This window comes from Pristis pectinata, chromosome 38 (assembly GCF_009764475.1).
Source record: "Pristis pectinata isolate sPriPec2 chromosome 38, sPriPec2.1.pri, whole genome shotgun sequence".
Lineage (NCBI taxonomy): Eukaryota > Metazoa > Chordata > Chondrichthyes > Rhinopristiformes > Pristidae > Pristis > Pristis pectinata.
Genome location: NC_067441.1, coordinates 9,458,439 through 9,482,647, shown reverse-complemented (window position 1 = coordinate 9,482,647; position 24,209 = coordinate 9,458,439). Strand labels below are relative to the sequence as shown.

General features: G+C 49.6%; 2 protein-coding genes across 6 annotated transcripts in view; one reads left to right on the top strand and one right to left on the bottom strand.

Annotated features, from left to right (window-relative positions):
- LOC127587059 (pyruvate carboxylase, mitochondrial) overlaps positions 1 to 24,209 on the top strand; it is an 859,607-nt gene that overhangs the window by 484,770 nt on the left and 350,628 nt on the right. The window lies entirely within an intron of this gene.
- Positions 9,120 to 24,209, bottom strand: part of LOC127587061 (leucine-rich repeat and fibronectin type-III domain-containing protein 2-like) — a 40,592-nt gene continuing 25,502 nt past the window's right edge. Inside the window, exon 3 of the mRNA XM_052045234.1 lies at positions 9,120 to 18,094. Coding sequence (XP_051901194.1) covers positions 17,260 to 18,094 — 835 coding nt within the window. The 3' untranslated portion in view covers positions 9,120 to 17,259. The remainder of the gene's footprint in view (positions 18,095 to 24,209) is intronic.

Genomic DNA, 24,209 nt, shown 5'->3' with positions numbered 1-24,209 from the left:
CACACCTCGGCTTTAAACGATGCCCCTCCGTTCAAGATGGAAACGTCTCCACATCTACCCTGTCATGCCTGCTAAAGATCTTATGTTTCAATAAGGTCACCCCTCATTCTTCTGAACTCCAAAAAGCACAGACACAGGCTGCACGAGATCGGATAGACCCCTTATCCCAGGAGTTGTCATATCTCAAACATCCTGTCTAATTGTGTGGTGGCAGAAGGTTCAGTAACCTCCAAAAACGATTTGGACAAATACCTGCAAAGAATTGCAGGGCTGGAGTAGGTTTTGCTATGAGCTAGTACAGCCAATGATGGGTGAATAACTTCAGCCAACACCTCAGCTTCACATGGAACGAGAAGAGGTTTTGTGATTGTCTTTATTTGTTCCTGCCTCATTCATTATAAACCTGAGCCTGACGACCAAGGCATTAAGACATGGTTAAAACCTGCAGTATCAGGGGAATGTGCTGATGACTGACAGGTATTCATCCTTATTTACCAACAGATGGGCTGTGTGCTTTTGGGAAGCTGCAAACTTCAGTAAATAAAACTTGAACTCTTACCCCTGCAGAACGGGAGCACGTATTTGCAAAGCACACCTCAAGGAGCCTCGACATTTCCGCTGTACTGCCCTCACCCATTGTGCATTATACAGTGACTGCAATTTTCTGTCATCACCAGCTTTTACAGCTGCATAATGAGTCGGGTGACTCACCTTAAACAAGATGTATGAGTCGCGTCAAGTTATAGCCCATGTAACATGACGCCTGTGTTCAGATATTCACAAGGCTCTGTTGCAAATGGACATGATCTGAATCTGCGGCAGGGGTCCCCGTTTCATGTGTCAGCCCAGCTGCGGAGTTGGACAGCTGAACTGATCCCATTATTCCTGTCATGCTCCAGAACCGTGTGAGACTGACCAGCAGGAATTTAGCATTTTCTCCGCTTCTCGGTATTATCAATGGGCCAACTGGGTTTCTGAAAGCCATCGTCTCACATTCATAGCACACAAGGCGCAGACAAGCACAACACCCCTTACAGCTATTTAAGAAAACAAAATGTATCAACGCACTGATATTAACCTTGGTATAATGTCAGTGGAATACTGCGGCAATTTTACAGGCAATTAAGAAGCGATTTTCCTTATCTACTATGCTGAAAATGTCAAGCATTTAGAGTGTTTCCAAAAGACCATGGGCTTATAGATTTTGGTGAGACTGTTTGCAGTGGAAGCTGAGTAAATTATTAAAAAGCACTTGCAGTAGCTTTTAACATGTGAATACTTGAATAGTTCTGGGGGCACTGTTGAAACAGAAGGCAGTGCTTGGGTTCAGCAACGCTGAACCAGGTTACAGGTCCTTTTTCTCAACAGAATCACGCAGCACTGAGACCATTCGGCCCACTGTGTGTGTGCGAGCTCTTTGGAAGAGCTCGCCAATGAATCCCACTCCCTTCCTGCTAACCTTTGCTAACTTATATTTTCTAATATTTTTCTAGTTCCCTTTTTACTGTCACAAGTAAATCTGTCCCCACTGGCAATTCAGGCAGCGTAAGCACCATCCTCTTCCCCCTCTGGTCTGTTGCTTAGATCTGCATCATCTGCCAGTGAGGTTGTTGGGGAAAGGGTTCTCTTGGTTTCTTCAGTTTGACAATGAGTTTTAACCCCTCCATTAAATCTCCCCTTAACCTTCCTCACAACACCAGTTCTCCAGTCACTTTGGTGAACTTTGTCACTATTATTTTCTTGCTTGATGCCCCCAATTCAAATGTAAAACTATCATCCACATTACACAAGCATTAGATTCAGGATCGTCTGATTCCAGGAAGGAATGGAAGTGATTTTCCTCTGATCATAACCAGTCTGTGATGTTAGCCCACTGTTCGAATCGGCAACAAGTGTGCTGAGTATCAGTGGACACATTACACAGGAGAAGGGGTTCCATTACATTAGTGGCAGCGTCAGGAACGAGTTGCCTGAATTGGTCCCCGTTCCCTGCTCCCTGCCCATTTCTCCAGTATTTATCCAAATTATTTTGGAAATTACTGTTAAATCATATGTAGTGCTTTCCCAGATCACAGCTCACGCCATGCAGTGATGTGGACGTTATGTTACTGGAGGAGTGATCCAGAGGCTTGGACTAACAATCCAGGGATGTGAGTTTGAATCCCGCCACAGCAGGAAGATGGGATTAATATGGATGGGTGCCCAAGGGTTGGCGTGGACCTGGTGGGCTGAATGGCCTGTTTCCATGCTGTCTGATTTTGTGAGCAGCTGGGAAACTTAAGTTTGGTTACTTAAACAGAGTAGAGAGCCATTGCTACTCGCAACCACCGGAGTGGCCTTCAACAACTGACTCACACGCGTCACAAAACCATCAGTAACCTGGTTGGCTCTTATCTGGTGAACTGGTGAAGCCAGGCGATCTGTTGTACCAAACTGCTTCAGGAAGGTGGCTCAGGGGTTAATTGGAAAGGCAGTAACTGCTTCCCTTGCCAGGGGTGTAGACGTCCAGCGAACTCGTGGTTCAGTTAGCGGTCTGAAGTTGGCAGTCAGAGTAGCTGGACTGTTGATGGGATGCTCCTTCTCCCTGACAGACCCCGTTAACGGACACGATGGTGCCAGCTTTTCTCCAGGGCCTGTCCAGATCACCCAAAGGCTCGCCCTCCCATGAATGAAGGGACAATCCTGTCAAGGTCCTTTAACACAAAGCAACAAGCAATCTGCAGGAGGAACTCAGCGGGTCGAGCAGCATCTGCGGGGTGGGGGCAGAGAGGAAGGAATTGTCGACGTTTCAGGTTGAATGAAACCCTGCATTGAACGTCAACAATTCCTTTCCCCCCTCCACAGATGCTGCTCGACCCGCTGAGTTCCTCCAGCAGATCACGTTGCTCCAGATTCCAGCATCTGCAGACCCTTGTGTTTCTTGGAGGAGTGGGAATGGTGGAGAGACAAAAACTCTTTCCTCTAGTGAGGGAGGCTGGAACAAGGGACACAATCTGAACATTACAGCCAGGATTTCTAGGTGGTCATGAAGCTCTTTGCATGGAGCAGTGGAAGTCTGGAATTCTCTTCCCCCACCGCCCCCCCCCCCACCCCTCCAAAGAGCTGAGGCTGGGGGAAGTTGACACAGTTTTAAAGATTGAAGGACTTCAGGCAAGGGCGGTAGGCACTGTGGAACTGGTGGGCAGAGGGAGCTGAGACGTGGACATTTTTGGTACAGGAGGAGGCTGCTTGGCCTAGACAGGCTTCTGCTAGACTGTCCATCAGCCCCATTCCTCTGCCTTTTCTCCACAGCCCTGTCAGTTATTCTCCCTCCAGTGCCCATCCACTTTTGAAAGGCCTGTCTGACTGTTTCCACCACTATGGGCTGTCTGTGCAAAACGGTTTTTTTCTCATATTCCCCTTTTACCTAAATTTTTAAGCCGGCGAAGCGTCCGCCAATGGGAACAGCTTCCCTCCGGCTCCCCCAACTAAACCAGTCCTGATCCTATTCCAAACCTCCCCTCACCTTCTGTGCTCCAAGGAAAACAACCCCAGCTTCTCCATTCCAACCCTGGAGCTGAAATCCCTCATCGTCCCCGGAACCGTTCCTGTAAATCCCTCCCAGACCTTCACATCCTTCAGAAGGTTCTGTAACTAGAATTGGGTGCAATACTCCAGTGTTCAGCACTACATCCTGCTTTTGTCCCTGTGATCTCTGCTTCACATCAGAGTTTGGACCTGAAACTCCCTCATTGTCTGTGCACAGTTATGAAAGGTGGCCAGCGCGTTCTGGTGTGTGTACACAATCCCAGGAAGCGCCAAAGCCGTCCAGGACCGGTGAACTACTTTTGAAATGTAATTGCGTAGTTGGAAAATGTGAGGACATGGGTTGAGGGTGAGGGGCAAGAGGTTTGCGGGTGGTCTGAAGAAAGACTTTCTCCCACAGAGGGAGGGTTGGAATCTGGAACACACTGCCTGAGGGGGTGGTGGAGGCAGAGACTCTCACTGTGTTTAAGAAGTATCTGGATATGCACGAATCACCAAGGCAGAGAAGGCTATGGACCAAGCGCTGGTAAACGAGATTAGTATAGAGGGGTAGTTGGTCAGCAAGATGGGCTGTATCTGTGCTGTGTGACTCTATGAACATAGAACAGTACAGCACAATACAGGCCCTTCGGCCCACCATCTTGTACCGACCCTTAAACCTCGCCTAAGACTATCTAACCCCTTCCTCCCATATATCCCTCTATTTTAAATTCATCCATATGCCTATCTAGTAATCTCTTGAATTTGACCAATGTACGTGCCTCCGCCACCACCCCAGGCAGCGCATTCCATGCCCCAACTACTCTCTGGGTGAAAAACCTCCCTCTGCTATCTGCCTTGAACTTCCCACCCATTACTTTAAAGCCATGCCCTCTTGTATTGAGCATTGGTGCCCTGGGAAAGAGGCGCTGGCTGTCCACTCTATCTATTCCTCTTAATATTTTGTACACCTCTATCATGTCTCCTCTCATCCTCCTCCTCTCCAAAGAGTAAAGCCCCAGCTCCCTTAGTCTCTCCTCATAATCCATACTCTCTAAACCAGGCAGCATCCTGGTAAATCTCCTCTGCACCCTCTCCAACGCTTCCACATCCTTCCTATAATGAGGCGACCAGAACTGGACACAGTACTCTAAGTGTGGTCTAACCAGAGTTTTGCAGAGCTGCATCATTACTTCGTGGCTCTTAAACTCGATCCCACGACTTATGAAAGCTAACAACCCATAAGCTTTCTTAACTACCCTATCCACCTGTGAGGCAACTTTATGACATGTATGACATACATACTCAAAAACAACAACATTAAATACACAGCATCTGTTTGAGTTATGCTTAAAAAGCTGGAGGAACTCAGCAGGTCAGGCAGCATCCACGGAGGGAAATGGACAGTTAATGTTTGAGCTGTTGGGGTGAGGACTGCATATTGACCAGGACCAAGGTGCATTCACCCACTGCTCTTCTTCAGAGAGAAGCCACAAGATCACAGGAGTAAGGAGGTCTAACTGCAGTTGTACAGGACCCGGGCGTGACTGTGTCTGGGGAATAGTGGACAGTTCTGGTCTCTGAGATAGAGGGAGTGCTGGGAAGGTTCATTAGCCTGGTGCCAGGGATGGTGGGTTTGTTGTATGAGGACTGAGTTAACAAAGAAAAAAGATTTAATAGGAACTTGAAGGTCAGCTTTTTAGGTGGTGAGTATATGGAACGAGCTTCCAGAGGAAGTGGTTGAGGCAGGTACAATAACAACTGTTAAAAGACAGTTGGACAGGTACAGGGATAGGAAAGGTTTAGAAGGTTATGAGCCAAACACTGGCAAATGGGACTAGCTTAGATCTTGGTCGGCATGGACCAGTTGGGCCAAAGGGCCTGTTTCCGTGCTGTGCGACTCTGTGACTTCCTCAAAACTTCCAAAATCCTTTAAAAGCTTGAAAGGTTTGAAGCAGGGAACACTCGCCCCCGTCTGAGGAGACTAGAACTGGGGCAAAAGTCCAAGAATAAGGGATTGGCCACTCAGGCTGAGGTGAGGGAAGATCTCTTCACTCAGAGGGTGGTGAGCCTTTGGAGTCCTCTGCCCCAGCGGGTGGTGGAGATTCAGTTGTCGTGTTCATTCAGTTCAGATCTCTGGGCACGAAGGGAATGGAGGGAGATGGGGATAGTGCAGGAAAGTGGCAATGAGACTGAAGAGCAGCCGTGATGTTGGTGAACGATGGAGCAGGCTCGAGGGACCAGAAAGGTTGTTTCCTATCAGTTACATCTGCTCCAAGGTAAAACCCTTCCTATCCCTGTACCTGTCCAACTGTCTTTTAACAGTTGTTGTTGAACCTGCCTCAACCACCTGCTCTGGCAGCTCGTACCATATACGCACTACCTCAAAAGTTGCCCCTCAAGTTCCTATTAAATCTTGCCCCTCTCACCTTAAACCTATGTCCTCTGCTACTTGATTCCCCAACCCTGGGAAAAAGACTAAGTGCATTCACCCTATCTATGCCCCTCATGATTGTGACGGGCATGGTAGTGTAGCGGTTAGCGTGACGCTTTACAGCACTAGCGACCCAGGTTCAATTCGGCTGCTGTCCGTACGGGGTTTGTACGTTTTTCCCCGTGTCTGCGTGGGTTTCCTCCGGGTGCTCCAGTTTCCTCCCACATTCCAAAGACAAACGGGTTAGGAGCTGTGGGCATGCTATGTTGGCGCTGGAAGTGTGGCAACACTTGCGGGCTGCCCCCAGCACATTCTCAGTAACGCAAAAAGACACTTTTCACTGTGTGTTTCAATGTACATGTGACTAATAAATAAATATCTTACCTTATTCACCTATATAAGATCACCCCTCAATCTCCTACTCTCCAAGGAATAAAGTCCTCGCCTGCCCAATCTCTCCCTATAACTCAGGCCCTCGAGCCCCGGCAACATCCTCGAAAACCTTCTCTGCACTCTTTCCAGTTTAATAACGTCGTTCCTATAACAGGGCGACCAAAACTGAACGCAATGCTCCCAGCGCAGCCTCACCAGTGTCTTGGACTGCACTGTCAGAGACTTTCAGACAAGTCATTAATTCAAGAACCCATCTGCCCCCTCAACTGGATGCAAAAGATGCAATGGCCACTGTCAGAGGGCTTGTCCTAGCCCACGGCTATCCCTCCCTACCATCCCTGACATGGCTGCAGATCAGCAAACAGAGGAGCTGGTTGCCAGCTCAGTTTGTGGAACTTGCTGTGTGCAAATTGTCTGCGTTATCGCAGTGAATATACTGGAGGTAAATGATTGGCTGCAGTGCACTGGGCTGGCGAACAGCAATTCTTCCTTAGTGCCCACTGGGGGAGTGAAGGCTACAACAAATGGCCTTTCATTAGCAAGAGAAGAGGGTTAGGATGTTACCACTGACTAATCACCAGAAGCATGAAGCCGTTTTCAACAAGCAACATTTCAAGAGCACTGAAATGAACATGATTTGCAGAGCTGAATGCATCTGAATGATCATGTCCAATTTATGTTCCCTTGTAAACGCAGGTGCTCTCTCTCTCTCCCTCCTTCTCCCTCTCTCCTCCCACTCTCCCCTTCCATCTCTCTCCCCTCGCACTGTCTCCCCCCCACCCTCCCATCTCTTCTTCTCTCTCTCCACCCCTCTCCCAACCCCTCTCCTCTCTCCCCCTCATCCTCCCCCTCTCCTCTCTCTACCCCTCTCACCCTCCCCCTATCTCTCCTTCTCCCTCCCCCCATCTCTCCTTCTCCCTCTCCCCTCTCTCACCCTGCCCCATCTCTCCTTCTCCCTCTACCCCCTCACCCTCCCCCATCTCTCCTTCTCCCCGTCTCACCCTGCCCCATCTCTCCTCCCTCTACCCCCTCACCCTCCCCTATCTCTCCTTCTCCCCCTCTCTCTCACCCTCCCCATCTCTCCTTATCTCTCTCTACCCCTCTCACCCTCCCCCTATCTCTCCTTCTCTCTCTCTCTACCCCTCTCTCTCCTTCCCCCTCCCCCGTGTCTTTATAGCTGGGCCCAGTAGTTTGCTCTCTCGCTCTGTAACATTCCCTGGAGACATTTTAGTTTTGTTTTCTCTTTGTAGAAAGCGCTCAAATTAAACAAGCTCTAAGTGCATGTTTGTCCACAGCACACTCCGAGTTGGAATGAATCTCTCTTTGGTTCATTTGCACCTGCTGCCCCTTGAATAGTCTGTGAGGCTTTTTGTTCACGACAAGGGGGAAATGCTCAAAGACGTGGCTCCAAAGCAAAACACTGATCTGCATAATAACAAGAGAGGTTCACCACTGCCAAATCCCTAACCAGGAGAGTTTGAGCCAAGCTTCTGAACATATTGTATTGTTGGAGTTCACACAGGGAACTCTGTCAGTGGGGGGGGGGGCAGTGGCGTCCTATCCCTTTCCTTCATCAACCTCCGTCCGCTGTGCGGGCTGGAATGTTGTCCCCAGTCTGAGCATCAGGAAAGGACGGAGGGGATGGCGGACCAGAATAGAATGTAGTCCAGTGGCTGCAATGTAGTCGTCATGGCAAAGGAAGGGAGGTTTGCTGGAAATTATGAGGGGTTTTGATGTAGTTAGTCAGGAGAAACTGTTTCCTGTGGTGTGCAGTTCAATAACCAGAGATCACAGATTTCAAGTAGTTGGTGATCACAGAGTCACAGAGCAATACAGCACGGATACAGGCCCTTTGGCCCAACCAGTCCATGCCGACCACAGTGTCCACCCAGATAGCTGCAATTTCCTGCATTCTGCCCATATCCCTCCGAGCCCCACCCCTCCATGTACCTGTCCAAGTGCTTCTTAAGTGATCCTGTTGTACCTGCCTCTCCCACCTCCTCGTTCCACACACCCACCACCTTCTGGGTGAAAAAGTTTCCCCTCAGGTCCCTTTTAAACCTTTCCCCTCTCACCCTAAATCTACACCCCCTAGTTTTGGACACCCGTACCCTGGGGAAAAGATTGTTATTGTCCACCTTATCCATGCCTCTCATAATTTTAAACACTTCTGTAAGGTCACCCCTCATTCTCCTACGTTCCAGGGAATAAAGACCCAGCCTGACCAACCTCCCCCTGTAACTCAGGCCCTCCAGTCCTGGCAACATCCTCGGAAATCTTCTCTGCACTCTTTCCAGTTTAGTCACGTCTTTCCTATAACAAGGTAACCAAAACTGTACACAGTGCTCCAAGTGCGGCCTCACCAATGACTTATACAACTGCAACATAATGTCCCAACTCCTACACTCACTGCCCTGACTGATGAAGGCCAGCGTGCTAAACACCTTTTTCACCACCCTGTCTACCTGTGACGCCGCTTTCAATGAACTCTGCACTTGTACTTCTAGGTCCCTCTGTTCCATTACACTCCCGAGTGCCCTACCATTCACAGTACAAGTCCTACACTGGTTTGACTTTCCAAAATGCATCACCTCACACCGAGAGGAGTGGTTGGTTACACAGCAAGCTGTAACCTGGAACGTTACACGGTACAGGGGAGGCACAGTAGCATAGCGGTTAGCGCAATGCTATTACAGCGCCAGCAATCGGGGTTCGATTCCCGTCGCTGTCTGTATGTTCTCCCGTGTCCGCGTGGGTTTCCTCCCACATTGCAAAGACGTATGGGTAGGTTAATTTGGGTTTAAAATGGGCGATGCGGACTTGTTGGGCCAGAAGGGCCTGTTACCACGCTGTAAATAAAATTTTAAAAAAATTTACTACCTTTAAGGATAAGGGGAGCAGAGTCAATCGGGATGTCCAATCGGGAACAGAACGATGGAGACACAGGATACTGCAGATGGGGCAAAAGACAAACTGCTGGAGGAAGTCAGCGGGTCGGGCAGCATCTGTGGGGGGAAATGGACAGTCGACGTTTGGGGGCAAAAACCTTCATCTAACACAAATGTTTGATGTGTCAAAGTTTCCAGAGGAATGGGGAAAGGTGGAAATTGGAAAAGGATCACAGGTCTCCTGTACCTGATGATTCTGTCAGCCCAAGTTTGGAAGGAGGTCACTTGGCTCAGCTCACACGTTGGCATAAGCCTGGACTTAGACGATGATATGGTGTGATCCCATGGACGTCACGCTCTCATTAGTCCAACTGAGAGCCGCTCTGGCAAAGAAACTGGGAAATACCTCTTCAGGACACAGGAAGACCTGTGACGGGGATTCAACGAGTCATAGAAATCAGAACAGGCCCTTCGGCCCAACTCGTGCATGCCAACCAAGTTGTCAACCTGAGCTAGTTGCATCTGCCTCAGGTCCTCTTTAAGTCTTCCCTGCCCCCTCCCCTCACTTTAAACCTACGCCCTCTGGTTTTAGACTCCCCTACCCTGGGAAAATGACTGACCATTCACCCTATCTCTGCCCCTCAAGATTTTATAAACCCCTATAACGTCACCCCTCAGCCTCCTTCGCTCCAGGGAAAACAGTCCCGGCCTATCCAGTCCCTCCTTATAACTCAAGCCTTCCAGTCCCGGCAACATCCCTGTGAATCTTTCCTGCTCCCTCTCCAGCTTAATGACATCCTTCCCACAGCTGGGCGAGCAGGTACTCCACGTGTGATCTCACCAACCACGTGTACACTTGCACCATGACATCCCAACCCTGTGTACTCAAAGCCCTGACTTTCACTTTCATACAGCAAGATATCGGCACGCACCTCAGCAAGCTGTGATAAATGGCAGCAAGGCTGAGGGAAGTGAGCAAGCACAAGTGTTGTGAGAGAAGTAATGTGAAATGGCAGAGCCAGGGGTTTAGGGAGAGGACTGAAGGTGTGAAGATGGCAAATTAGAACAATGGGAAAGGAGAGCAGAGTTTTCTGGGCTTGGGAACCCTGGGGAAACGTGAAGAAGATTTCTCTGTCGATCTTGCTCTTTTGTTTTAAGCTTAAGCATTCAATGTAAAACTCCACTGACCCACAGACTGTGGGGTGCTCCCGGGTGTGCAGGTGAATCCATGCTGTCTGTCGCACTTCTTCCCCAAGTGTGACTCTAATGGAAACCACAATGTGGCACGGTAGTGTAGCAGTTAGCGTGACGCTATTACAGCGCCAGTGACCTGGGTTCAATTCCCACCGCTGTCTGTAAGGAGTTTGTACGTTCTCCCCGTGTGTCTGCGTGGGTTTCCTCCGGGTGCTCCGGTTTCCTCCCACATTCCAAAGACATGTGGGTTAGGAAGTTGTGGGCATGCTATGTTGGCGACACTTGCAAGCTGCTCCCCAGCACATTCTCAGTAACGCAAAAAGACGCATTTGGATGTACATGTGACTAATAAATAAATATCTTACAATGTGCAGGGAGTTCACTGAAGAGGGAATAGGCTTTAAATAGTCCACAGAAAAATATTACACGTTAAAGGGTCTACCAGTTAGTCCACCATTAAATATACAGCACTGATGAGACTACCAACCGCTTATATTGACATTAATCATGGAAGCACAGAAATCTGTGTCACAGGAATGGGCCGTTTGTCCTGTCACATCTGTCTAGACCAACAGTGCTATCTGCAGTGTTGTCCTATCAGCCCAATGGTGTAATGACCGGAACTGAATGCAGTACTGTAGTTGTGGGCTCACTAGTGTTTGCACAGATTGAGCACAACCTCCCTGCTCTTATACGTCATCCATAAGTATCGCAAATGCTTCCTTAACCACCTCATCTGTCTTTCCGGCTACTGTTGGGATTTCTGGAGATACAAGAGACTGGAACCTGGAGTGAAAAACTGCTGCAGGAACTCGGCACGTCAGGCGACATCTGTTTGGGGCCGGGTAAGGAAATGACCATGTTTCAGGTCGACACCTTGCTTCAGGACCATTGGGATTTATTCCTGTTTACTTCAGGACCCATTCCTCGGGCACTTCTGTTCCCGAGGGATTTTTGTGGATTGAGTTTCCTTGTCGCTCTTCTTTGCCGCTCTCCCTGGACCCCTGTGGCTGTTGTTTATCTGACCAAGCTTCCATCTGGGACCTTGTCAACATCTGTGTGTGTTCCATCAAACCCACCACCCTCATCAACCATCCTTCCCCCCATGTTAGAGTCACAGAGTCATACAGCATGGAAACAGGCCCTTCGGCCCAACTCGTCCATGCCAACCAACTTGCCGACCTGAGCAAGTCCCACCTGCCTGCATTTGGCCCATATCCCCCTAAACCCTTCCTATCCGTGTACCTGTTCACGTGTCTTTTAACCATTGTAATTGTACCGCCTGTTATCTTCTCAAAATATTCAACAGTCCAGCAACATCTCTTTTTCTCAACAAAACCTTGTTACTGATTAACTCTTGCTCTCCACTGAGGATGTTACCAGAACTGGAGGGTTGTAAGGAGAAACTGGACAGGCCAGGACTGTTTTCCCCAGAGCGAAGGAGGCTGAGGGGTGACCTTATGGAGGTTTATAAAATCATGAGGGGCAGAGATAAGGTGGATAGTCACGGTCTTTTCCCCCGGGTAAGGGCATCCAGAACTGGAGGACAAAGGTTTAAAGTGAGAGGGGAAAGATTTAAAAGGGACCTGAGGGGCAACTTTTATACACAGAGTGCGGTGGGTGTGTGGAACGAGCTGCCAGAGGAGGTGGTAGAGGCGGGTACTATTACAACATGTAAAAGACGGGTACATGGACAAGAAAAGTTTAAACAGATATGGGCCAAACGCAGGCAAATGCCACTCACTCAGTTTGGCAACTTGGTCAGCACGGACAAGTTGGGCTGAAGGGCCTGTACAGCTTCATGACTCTAGGACACTGATATGGCCTGTAGTTACCTGGTTACACAGCACCTTTCACAAGGCAAAACATCCCAACACATTTCCCAGCAGCAGTCACAACTAAAATTTGGCACAAACCACAAAAGGAGACATTAGATCAGGTCATAGAGTCACACAGCGCAGAAACAGGCCCTTCGGCCCAACTCGTCCATGCTGACTGCGTTGCCCATCTGCCCACGTTTGGCCCATGACCCTCTAAGCTTCTCCTATCCATGTACTTATCCAGACGGCTTTTGAACGTTGCTGATGTGCCCGCCTCAATCATTATTTCTGGCAGCTCGTTCCAAATACGCACCACCCTCTGTATGAAGAAGCTGCCCCTGATGTCCCTTCTAAATCTCTCGCCTCTGATCTTAAACCTCTGCCCTCTTGTTTTTAGCTCCCCCTCCCTGGGAAAAAGACTTTCACCCTGTCTATGCCCCTCATGATCTTATACACTTCTATCAGGTCCCCCCTCAATTTCCCGTGTTCCAGGGAATAAAGTCCTAGTCTACGCAACCTCTCCTTGTAACTCAGGCCCCCAAGAGCAGGCGATGTCCTGGTAAATCACTCCTGCACTCTTTCTAACTTAATAACATCTTTAGTTATCAGAGTTACTAGAATGAGTATTAGAATTAGTGTACAAGATGATAAGAGGCACAGATCAAGTGGGCAGTCAGAGACTTTTCCCCAGCGCGACAATGGCTAACACGAGGGGACATAATTTTAAGGTGATTGGAGGAAGGTATAAGGGGGATGTCAGTGGTAAGTTTTTTTACACAGAGAGTGGTGGGTGTGTGGAACGCACTGCCGGCAGAGGTTGTGGAGGCATGTACATTAGGGACGTTTAAGAGACTCTTAGATAGACACATGAATGATGGAGAAATGGAGGGCTATGTGGGAGGGAAGGGTTAGATAGATCTTAGAACAGGATAAAATGTCGGCACAACATTGTGGGCCGAAGGGCCTGTACTGTGCTGTAGTGTTCTACGTTCTAATTCGTCATTGCAGGGAAACAGGCCCTTCAGCCCATCTTGTCCACGCCAACCATCTAAGTGAGTCCCATTTGCCCTCGTTTGGTCCATATCCCTCGAAACCTTCCCTGAACTTTAGGAGAAAGAGAGGTAATCTCACTAAAACACAGGGCTATGAGAAGAATCGACAAGATATATTTCAGAGGTTGTTTCCTCCCACATGAGAGTCCAAAACCAGGGAGACAGGATAACAAGTGGGTCCTTTGGGACTGAGATGAAGGAAAACTTTAATGAGGGAGTTGTACATCTGCAGAACTCCTTACTTCAGGAGTCTGTCCGTGAGAACGTTCTCTCCTGACACTGATGGATGTTTGGACATCAGGGAACGCCGGGGGTGGGGCAGGAGCAGCCGTGACCCTCTCGAATGCGGGGTGGGAGGGGGTGCAGGCTGGAGCGGCACCGGCGATGTGAACCCCCTGCCTGAAAGGTGGTGGGTGAACGTTCAGTGGTAGCTTTCAAATGGGAAAGATCCCGGAGGGGTAAATATTTATAGATCTGTGGAGAACTGGCAAAGGGAGCCAATGACTCTTTCAAAACACTGGCGTGGGCCAACCGCCCTCGAACTTTGCTGTGATATTCACCATGTTTTTGGTCGCTTACTGTCCCAATGAGGAGCTTTTCCAGTTCGGGGGATCTGGGTTAAATCTACCTGGGCAGTGGGGAATCCCTGAGGTCCCTGGAAGGAGCAGGTGATGTCTCCAGGGTTAACAGCAACATTAAGGACTGTAGAGCTAACGAGAGGAGTTCTGTCGAGCTCAGTAACTGCGGCACAGATGATGGAGGTGTAACAGAGCAACCCGAGTGCACGGAGCAGTTTGATAAGGTGGGCATATCTGCTGTATTTTAATTCCCATGCCCACAGTTTAGTAATGACTGCAACTTGTTTTTCTCAGAATCGCCAAACAGCAAAATTAAAATTCTCCCATCCATGACATGGTGCTGATACCACACGGAGAGGCTCTGATTGTCCTCTTTTTTCCAGCAAACACGATGCAGGGATTTCATGGATGGATGCTGGGGTAAAGCAGGAGCTACTTCCACTTGTAGTGCAGACCAGAACTGGGGGGCCATCGATGAGAGACCGTCGCCCAGAAACCTGGTGGTGAATTCGGGAGAGACTTCTCTAAGGGCAGGGAAGAGTGGGGAAATGGCGATCACAGGGATGGGGTGAGGTATTTATTGGGAACCTAGGTGGCACAGTGGCGCATCAAGTGAGCCATTGCCTCACAGCGCCAGAGACCCAGATTCAATCCCAACCTCCGGCGCTGTGTGTGTGTGTGTGTGTGTGTGTGTGTGTGTGTGTGTGTGTGTGTGTGTGTGTGTGTGTGTGTGTGTGTCTGCACGTTCTCCCTGTGACCGGTGGGTTGTCAGCTGTAAATTGCCCCTCGTGTGTGGGTGAGGCGTAGAATCTGGTGGGGTGCTGGTGAGAATGTAGGATTAGTGTAAATGGGCAGTTAACAGTTAGTGTGGACTCGATGGGCCGAAGGGCCTGTTTCCATGCTGCATCTCTCCAGGGCCCTATGAGTGAATAAAGACACGAGGCAGGAAAGGAACGGATGGATGTGGTGAGGCTAGGAGCACGGAGCACTACTGTAGTGCCGATTAAATGGCCCATCTTCGTAATTCTGTGACACGCGATATCCTGGGTTTACCTGGCTGGGTAACTGCCTCCCCTCCTCGTACAGACAGTGGGCTCAGTGCCTCCCTCCCCTCCCGGAGGCCCCCTGTGCGACTTCATCGCCTGGACTGCAGAGCTTCGGGGAAAACAATTTCAGGACAGCCGAGTTGGCTCAAATGCAAGCATAGGCTGCCTGGATCAGATGGGATGCTGCTGTGTAATTCTGCGCTCAGTCATGCCCTTGCCTTTCACTTCCGACCACTGAGGTTGGGGCTGTTCTCCTTGGAGCGGAGAGGCTAAGAGGAGGTTTGACCGAGGAGGCCAAGATCAGGACTGGTTTGGACAGCGGGAAGCTATTCCCATTAGCACTTGGTTCAAGGACTGGGAGACAAAGGTTTAAAATTCCGGGGAGACAGATACAAGGGGACCCTCAGGGAATAATTTTACCCCGAGAGTTGTGATGGTCTGTAGAGGGGGAAGAAAAAGAGCGAATCAGAGCTTTCAAAAGGGAATTGAATGAGCACCGGAGGGAGAAGTTTGCAAGGGCTGTGGGGATAGAGCAGGGAATGGGACTGAGGACATGGCTCCACCAGGGGCTAGCATGGCCAGGATGGGCTCAATGGGCTGCAAAAATTCTGCAGTTGTACAGGGTCATCTGCAGGTGAACGTGCTGCCGTGCAAGTTCTCCACAAGACTCCTGGGCGAGTTTAATTTAGAGCTAAAGAACACCTTGGCTTTCACACCTGCTGCTGGGTCTCCACCGCTGAGTAACCCTTGGGTACTCAGAGGGCTTCCCCTGGGATTACAGCTGCCTTCCCGTGACCTGGGGGTCCTAGTTCCAGGTAGAAGTAGCCCATGCTTAAACCCCCAATCTCCAGAGAAGACGTTCAATTTCGAGCGCAAGCCCAGGGTGGAGAGGACAACTCATTTCCCTGGGAGTCACGGTCCTCTGGTACTCACTGGCACTTAGTGCACAGGATCCTACCTCTGTACCCTCAGTAAGTTGCCCTGGCTCCCAGCTGGCCCATAGCTCACACCCGGTGAATTGTCTTTGTGGATAACTACTCAATTCCTGATTAGCTGACAAGTCACGAGAGTAGTGTCGAGAATTTTTTCCCCTAATTGACACTGGAACTTTGGTCTAATTGATTTTTTTTTTTCATTTCCCTCTCCCGGTACATCAAATTGTTGCAAAGGAGGTCTCCAGCCAATCCCTGTGCAGGGTGGAGGTGTGGATCATTTCCACTGCCCATCACTTTTATAGATCCCAACTGATCTAAGATCTCAACAACCTCTATGCCAGTCGCCTGCAAGAACATAGAACAGTACAGTTCAGGAACAGGCCCTGCGGCCCACAAGGTTGTGCCAAACCAATTAAACTGATAATGAAACGCCTAACTAAACTATTCCCTTCTGCCTGCACAATGTCCATATCCTTCCATTCTCTGCACATTCAGGTACCTAAGAGCCTCTCAAACGCCTCTATCGTATCTGCCTCCAACCCCACCCCTGGCGGCACATTCCAGGCACCCACTGCTCTCTGTGTAAAAAAACTTGCCCCGCACATCTCCTTTGAACTTACCCCCCACCACCTTAAATTCACGCCCTCCAGTATTAGACATTTCGACCCAGGGAAAAAGATACCGGCTGCCTCCCCTATCTTTCCCCGGTGGAATTGAACAGGTTTCAGACTAGCATTTGTATTTTACATTCGTATTATATTCACGTCTGCATTGATGTTATCTCGAATCAACCTGTACACAGGTAACTTTGGCAAATGGATAAAACCAAACTGGTTAGATAAAATGTGAAAACAACACCTCAGAATTAACATTCAAATAATAGACAGTGGCATATCCATTTCAGGAGCACCTCAGTTCCAGTGTGTATTGACAAGTTATACATTACAGATATGAGCTGAGCACTCTGTTCCTTGGCACAATCCAGCCCCGGATCCTTTGTCAGGACAGTGAATCATCCGTGCTCATCGGTGAAAGTACAGGAGTTCCAGAACTGCCATCAGCCCATCCACTGGGTGCTGTTTCCACTCTCCCACACTCGGTTACTGTCAGACCTGTAGCATCGCCAATCTCAACGTACATCCATCCACTCTTGCTGCCCTGTCGGTTCCACCAATGACCACAGAACGGAAACTCCTTTACACACAGATATAAAATGTAAGCAACCAGGGCTTCCCGCAGAACAATCCCTGGGACAGATTGCCACACTCCCTCTCAGTGCCTCCCGGAATGTCTGCTGTGCCAACCCAGAAGTGGGGCTCCTTCTACCCCCCATCTCGTGGCACTTGACAGGGCAGAACTGCTCCTCGCAGAGCAAGCTGGGGCTGCCTGGTTCTCCTCCTCCGACGTTCCCTGGCTTAGACGATACTCTCTTCCAACTCCTCGGAGCTGTAGAAGCTGGTTCTCTTGGCCGCCACCTCAGCCTCGGCGTACTGCAGCAGCATACCATGCACGGACTGACTCCGCTTAGTCCAGATCACGCTGAAGCGTTTGGCATAGCTGTAGCACGTGGCGGCGGCGATGTCCCCCATGTCCAACGAACAGCTGCGCTTGGCTCTGGAGATGGCCGCCGTCGGGCAGAGGGGGCCGCTGGGGGGCGACTTCCCCCCTGCCTCCGGGCCTCGCTTGGCCCGGGCCTCGCCTCCCGCCTCCGCCTCGGGCCTAGCCTTGGTTCGGAACTTCCTCCCCGGTGGCTTTGCCCGGTGCCGAGGCACCGAGTGTCCGGGAGCAGCGACGGGGGGGCAGCGGGAGGAGGAAGGGGGAGGAGGAGGAGGAGGCACGGCCTTGCCCATTGACTGCCCTTTGGAGTGGAGAACCATCATCCTGCTGCGGGGCAGCATCCCGTTGGCCACGGGCTGGTTGCCATTGGTCTGCGAGTACACGTCACTGACCTTAGGCGACTGGCTGCTGCTGCAGATCTTGTACTTGACCATCATGACCACTGTGAAGACCAGCAGGGTGACGACGATGATGCCACCCACAATCACCGTCAGTGTGCCACCCAGGAAGTGGGCGTGCAAGAGGTGGCAGTGCGGGTACTCCTCCTTGGTGCCAAACTGGGCGCACCCGACCACCCTGGTGGCTGCCAGCTGGGTCACCGCGTCCCCGTATATCGCCAGGATGCATAGGTCATAGTCCACGCCTGAGATGAGGTTCTTCAGGACGAAAGCTTTGCTGGTGGACGGGATGATCCTGCAGGGGAGGCACAGGAGAGAGCAGTTTGGTCAGCACACCCAACTCACAGAGCATGGCACAGAACTTCGAACAGTACAGCAGAGCAGCAGGCCCTTCGGCCCAACCCATCCATGCCGACCAAGGTGTCCATCTACGCTAATCCTGCCCGCCTGCGTTTGACCCATATCCCTCTCAACCTTTCCTATCCATGTACCTGTCCAAATGTCATAATTGTACCTGCCTCAACCACTTCCTCTGGCAGCTCGTTCCACATACCCACCGCCCTCTGTGTGAAGGCAGGCACGGTGGCGTGGCAGTTAGCACAACGCTATCACAGCACCAGCAACCTGGATTCAATTCCGGCCGCTGTCTGTAAGGAGTTTGTACGTGCTCACCATGTATCTGCGTGGGTTTCCTCCCACATTCCAAAGACGTACGAATTAGGAAGTTGTGGGCGTGCTATGTTGGGACCGGAAGCGTGGCGACACTTGTGGGCTGCCCCCAGAACGCTCTACACAAAAGATGCATTTCACTGTGTGTTTCAATGTACATGTGACTAATAAAGATATCTTAAAAAGTTGCCCCTCGGGTGCCCTTTAAATCTTTCCCCTCTCACCTTAAACCTACGTCCTCTAGTTTAAGAGTCCCCTACCCTCAACATTATCTATGCCCCTCATGACTTTATAAACCGCTATAAGGTCACCCCTCAGCCTCATACACTCCAGGGAAAAGAGTCCCAGCCCATCCAGTCTCTCCTTGTAACTCCAAGTAGCCCTGCAGTCCCAGTAACTTTCCTGTGCATCTTTTCTGCACCCTGTCTAGTTTAATCACATCCTTCCTTTAGGGAACGGGACAGACTGCATGCATACAGATTTACTGGACTGGTTCCAGGAATGGGGTAGCTTGGTGATCAGTCCTGGCTTGGTGCGTGATTTGCTTCTCGATTTTCTGAGGCTCTGCTCTACATCAGGACCCTGTGACATGCTGGCTTTCGGCAGCTTTTGACTAACTACAGAGGCCGGCTCCACACCTCAGCCCACTGAACCCACTGAAATCTGCAGATGCTGCAAATCCAATGCAAAAACAGAAAATGCTGGAAACACCCAGCAGATCAGGCAGCATCCGTGGGGAGAGAGGTAGAGACAACGTTATGGATTGGGGACCCTTCGTCAGGACTGGGAAGGAGACAAAGGAAGCTGCAGGGAGGGTGTGGTGGAGAAGGGGACTGTCTCCGATGGGGTAAAACCAGGGTGACCACGGGAATCAGCTGTAAATGAGGCGGTCGGGTCAGTGAGTGAACGGGAGCGGTTGAAGAGTGAGCACACAGAGAGAAGCATGTGGGAGTTATGAAATGCAGAGTAATGGGGATGAGCCCGGCAGGTCAGGCTGGGAACGACCTCCACTCCCAGAGAGAAAAAAAAGCAAGGTGAAAAGACCAGCTGAGCTCAGAGATGGATGAGTGAAGCGGACTGGACCAACCTTCCCTGCAGCTTCTTTCGTCTCCTTCCCAGTCCTGACTGGGCACCGACACTGCAGTTGTGGGTTTAACTCTGTGGTCTGATACACACTGTCAGCTCCCCTCCCCGCCCCTGATCCAATCCTCCTCGCACTGCTAAATAAAATGCAAAGTCACTTCCCACAAATTACTTCTCAGGGGCATCGATAGGGTGAATGCGCACAGTTTTTTTCCCCCCCCCCAGGATTGGGGAATCAAGAACTAGAGGGCACAGGTTTAAGGTGAGAGGGGGAGATTTAATAGGAACCTGAGGGTTGACTTTTTCATTCAGAGGGTGGTGAGTAAATGGAACGAGCTGCCAGAAGAAGTGGTTGAGGCAGGTACATTAACAACATTTAAAAGGTACTTGAACAGGTACACGGATAGGAAAGGTTGAGAGGAAGATGGGCCAAATGCAGGGAAATGGGACCAGCTCAGAGGGGCATCTTGGTCGGCATGGACGAGTTGGGCCGAAGGGCCTGTTTCCGTGCTGTATGACGCCCATGACCCTACGTCGCCAAAATGCCCCAATTTTCGCGTTCAAGCTGACTGGAAGATGAATTATTTTATGCCTCTGGTTTATTGCCCATTTTTTTTTAAAGTGGGATTACAACCAAGTATAGGTGAGAGGAGGGGGTAGTATATCGAAGTATGTACAATTAGACGAGTTCCCACAGGCCCGAAGCTGTGAACTTGTCCAGTGCCCTGACCTCTATCCACCTCTCCAGCAGTTATCACTGAAACAGGCGTACTGACCATATATTCCAGTGTCACCCGTGGGCTCTTGCTGAGCCTACATTACCGACCAGTGGACGGCTCCTGGTGACTGAAGGTATCGTTGGCTGAAGGTACAGGCCATTCAGACCCTCCAACCTGTTCCCCACTAAGCAGATTTGCTCAGATCTGTGGTCTAAAGGTGGATGTAGAGAAACAAAATGGAGAATGCAGCAGGAACTGTGCCCAGATGTGACTGATAAAGAGAATACAGAACAGTACAGCACAGGATCAGGCCCTTCAGCCCTCCATGTTGTGCTGACCATGATGCCAAATTAAACTAAACCTATCTCCCTGCACATGGTCCATGTCCCTCCATTCCCTGCCTGTACATGTGCCTGTCTGAATGCCTCTTAAACATCCTGCCTGCTTCCACTACCTCCCCTGGGAGCAGCTTCCAGGCACCCACCACTCTGAGTGTACAAAACCTCATAAACCTCATTTAAACTTTCCCTCTCTCACCTTGAACCTATGTCCTCTAGTATTTGACATTTCCACTGACTGTCTACCTTACCTACGCCTCCCATAATTTCACAAACTTCCATCAGGTCTCCCCTCAGCCTCCAACACTCCAGAGAAAACAGTCCAGTTTGTCCAACCTCTCTTTGTAGCCAATACATTCCAATCCAGGCAGCATCCTCCCCAAAGCCTCCACACCCTTCCTGTAATGGGGCAACCAGAACTGCACTCAATACTCCAAGTGCGGTCAAACTAAAGTTTTATACAGCTGCAAAAACTTGCACTATCAGACCACTAAAGGGTCTCACGATTAGTCCTGTTGACTGGTGGTCATTGACTAGAAGATGTTTTTGATTTTGGGAGGCGAGTGTGGTTTTCGTTATCTGGAATTACCCAAACATACATCACAGAAACAGGCCATTTGGCCCAACTTCTCCCTGCTCCACAAGAGCCTCCTTCCACCCCACAGCACCTCACTCCATCCACAAGGCACTGAGTCAAACACACGATAGCGGTCTGGTGTCAGAATCGATCGACACACACCACGTCCCTTCATAGAACATTACAGCACAGTACAGGCCCTTCAGTCAACGATGTTGTGCCGACATTTTATCCTGCTCTAAGATCTATCTAACCCTTCCCTCCCACATAGCCCTTCATTTCTCTCTCATTCACGTGTCTATCTAAGAGACTCTTAAATGTTCCTAATGTATCTCTCCCCACAGCCTCTGCAGGCAGTGCGTTCCACGCACCCACCACTCTCTGTGTAAAAAACTTACCCCTGACATTCCCCTTACATTTTCCTCCAATCACTTTAAAATTATGCCCCCTTGTGTTAGCCATTGTCGCCCTGGGAAAAAGTCTCTGTCCACTCGATCTATGCCTCTTATTATCTTGTACACCTCTATCAAGTCACCTCTCATCCTCCTTCTCTCCAAAGAGAAAAACCCTAGCTCGCTCAACCTATCCTTATAAGACATGCTTTCCAATCCAGACAGCATCCTGGTAAATCTCCTTTGCACCTTCTCTAAAGTGTCCACATCCTTCCCATAATGAGGTTACCAGAACTGAACACAATACTCCAAGTGTGGTCTGACCAGTGGGGTTGTTGTGGAGGTGGCTGGATCTGCCCAGCTCTGCTCCCCTCGGGGGCCAATGTACTTCACAGCTTGCTCTGGTGGGGATTTAATCCTGCTTTACGTGTGCGACCATGAGACCACCTGACGCACCTCCACCCCGTGACATCGTCCCAGTGGAGCTAATGAACTAGGGGTGGAAAATCCATTTTGCAGCCTTTTAGATACTGTTACACCAATAATATTGGCAGGTCAGTATGATCAGATCAAATGGACAATCAACTCAGTGAGAGGCAGCGTTAACAACAGCTGTCACTGAAAGTAATCTCACTCTTGGGCTCCCGGCACTATTTGGCTGCAGGAGGTTGAAGCACTTCCCCTTCCAGTCTCCCCCATGGAAATACCTGCAGTAATACCCCTGTTAATACACCAGTGCATCACCAATACCCCCATTACTAGGTCTTTGAGGCTGTCCTGTTATATCTTCAGTAGCAGCCAATTAATATCCCCCACTATTCCTACTGCTCAGTCTCAGTAATATTTCAGCCACCAGTCAGAATATTGAGTGCAACAGTTGGGATGCCATGTTACAGCTGTACAAGACATTGGTAAGGCCACGTCTGAAGTACTGCATACAGTTCTGGTCGCCCTGCTACAGGAAGGTTGTCATTAAGCTGGAGAGGGTGCAGAAAAGGTTCACAGGGATGTTACCGGGACTGGAGGGCTGGAGTTATAAGGAGGACTGGATAGGCTGGGGCTTTTTCCCTGGAGTGTAGGAGACTGAGGGGTGACCTTCTGGAGGTTTATAACAACAAGAGGGGCAGAGATAAGGTGAATGGTCACAATCTTTCCCCTGAGGGAGGGGAGTCCAAAAGCGGAGGGCACAGGTTTAAAGTGAGAGGGGAAAGATTCAAAAGGAACCTGAGGGGGAAGTTTTTCACACAGAGGGTGGTGGGTATATGGAACGAGCTGCCAGAGGAAGTGGTAGAGGCAGGTATAATTAGGATGTTTAGAAGGAATTTGAACAGATACATGGAATGGAAAGGTTTAGAGGGATTATGGGCCCAATACAGGCAAATGGGACTAGTTTAGGTAGACACATTGGTTGGCATGGACGAGTTGGGCTGAAGGGCCTGCTTCCATGCTGTATAACTCTATGACTCTAATATTCTAAGTAATAAACCTCAGTAGAACCTCAATAACATGCCATAATGATATACTCCAGTAATGCCTCAGTACTCCATCCATCACCCCCAGTCCCTGAATATTCTTGAAGAAAATCACGGGGCTCGGGAGTGTATTTTCCACATCAAGTTCAGTTTGAGGAATGGAAGCTGATTTTTCACATCCCAGTGCTCATTTGAAGACAGACCTGATTAAACCATTCAAAAATCTCTCAGGAGTGAAAGGATGTCGGCAGATGAGACATCCAAACAGATGCTGTTGCTATCGGTAATGACTTGGACTTGGTTGAATGCTCAACATCAGCATGCCTTTCCAAACACACGGAGCTTCACACTTCGATTAGCATTAGGCAAAAAAAAGATTTAAATCTAAAATTAACATAAGGCCAGGATTCCTGAAACACAATATCTAAAATAGCACTGGAGTTATGTAATGTGTTTAACAATTCTCCAATTTACTTTGTTACTTATAAAGGATCTGTAATGTTTATCTTATTACTTCAGTGGCATAATTATGAGCAGACTAGCTGAAGGCTGCTGTTGTGTATAGGTTTTGTTACTGGATTTGTAATCTGGCATCCTGTTCTAATAATCCGGGGAATGTCAGTTCTAATCCCACTGTGATCAGTTTGAGAATTTGAATTAAATTTTAAAAGCAAATCTTAACAAGAAAACTAAAAAGCTGGGGTACATAAAACTGGGGGTGGATTGTGGTTAAAAACACAGCCTCTTCACAGATCTGCTGGGAGACAGGCCCCAGAGGCAGCTCTACACAAGTGAGGGAGTGTTGTTCTGTCTAAGGTGATAACACAAGGCCCTGGCAGATTTTAATAGTTCCCTGACATTATTCGAAGGTGTGGGTGGGGAAGGGATGGGCAGCCCCTCAACGGCACCACAGAAATGCTGTAACTTGGGATGCAAGATTCCAAAAACTGGGATTCCGGCTATTATCAGAGTGTGGTTTTCGGAATCATGCATCCCAAGTTACAACAGTGGCTCAGCTTCAAATGGAATCAAAGGAATTAGGAGCAGGAGTAGGTCATTTAAGCCCACGCTGCTATTCAGTACGTTCAGGCACAGTAGTGTAGCGGTTAGCGTAACACTTTACAGTGCCAGCAACCCGGGTTCAATTCCGGCCACTGTTT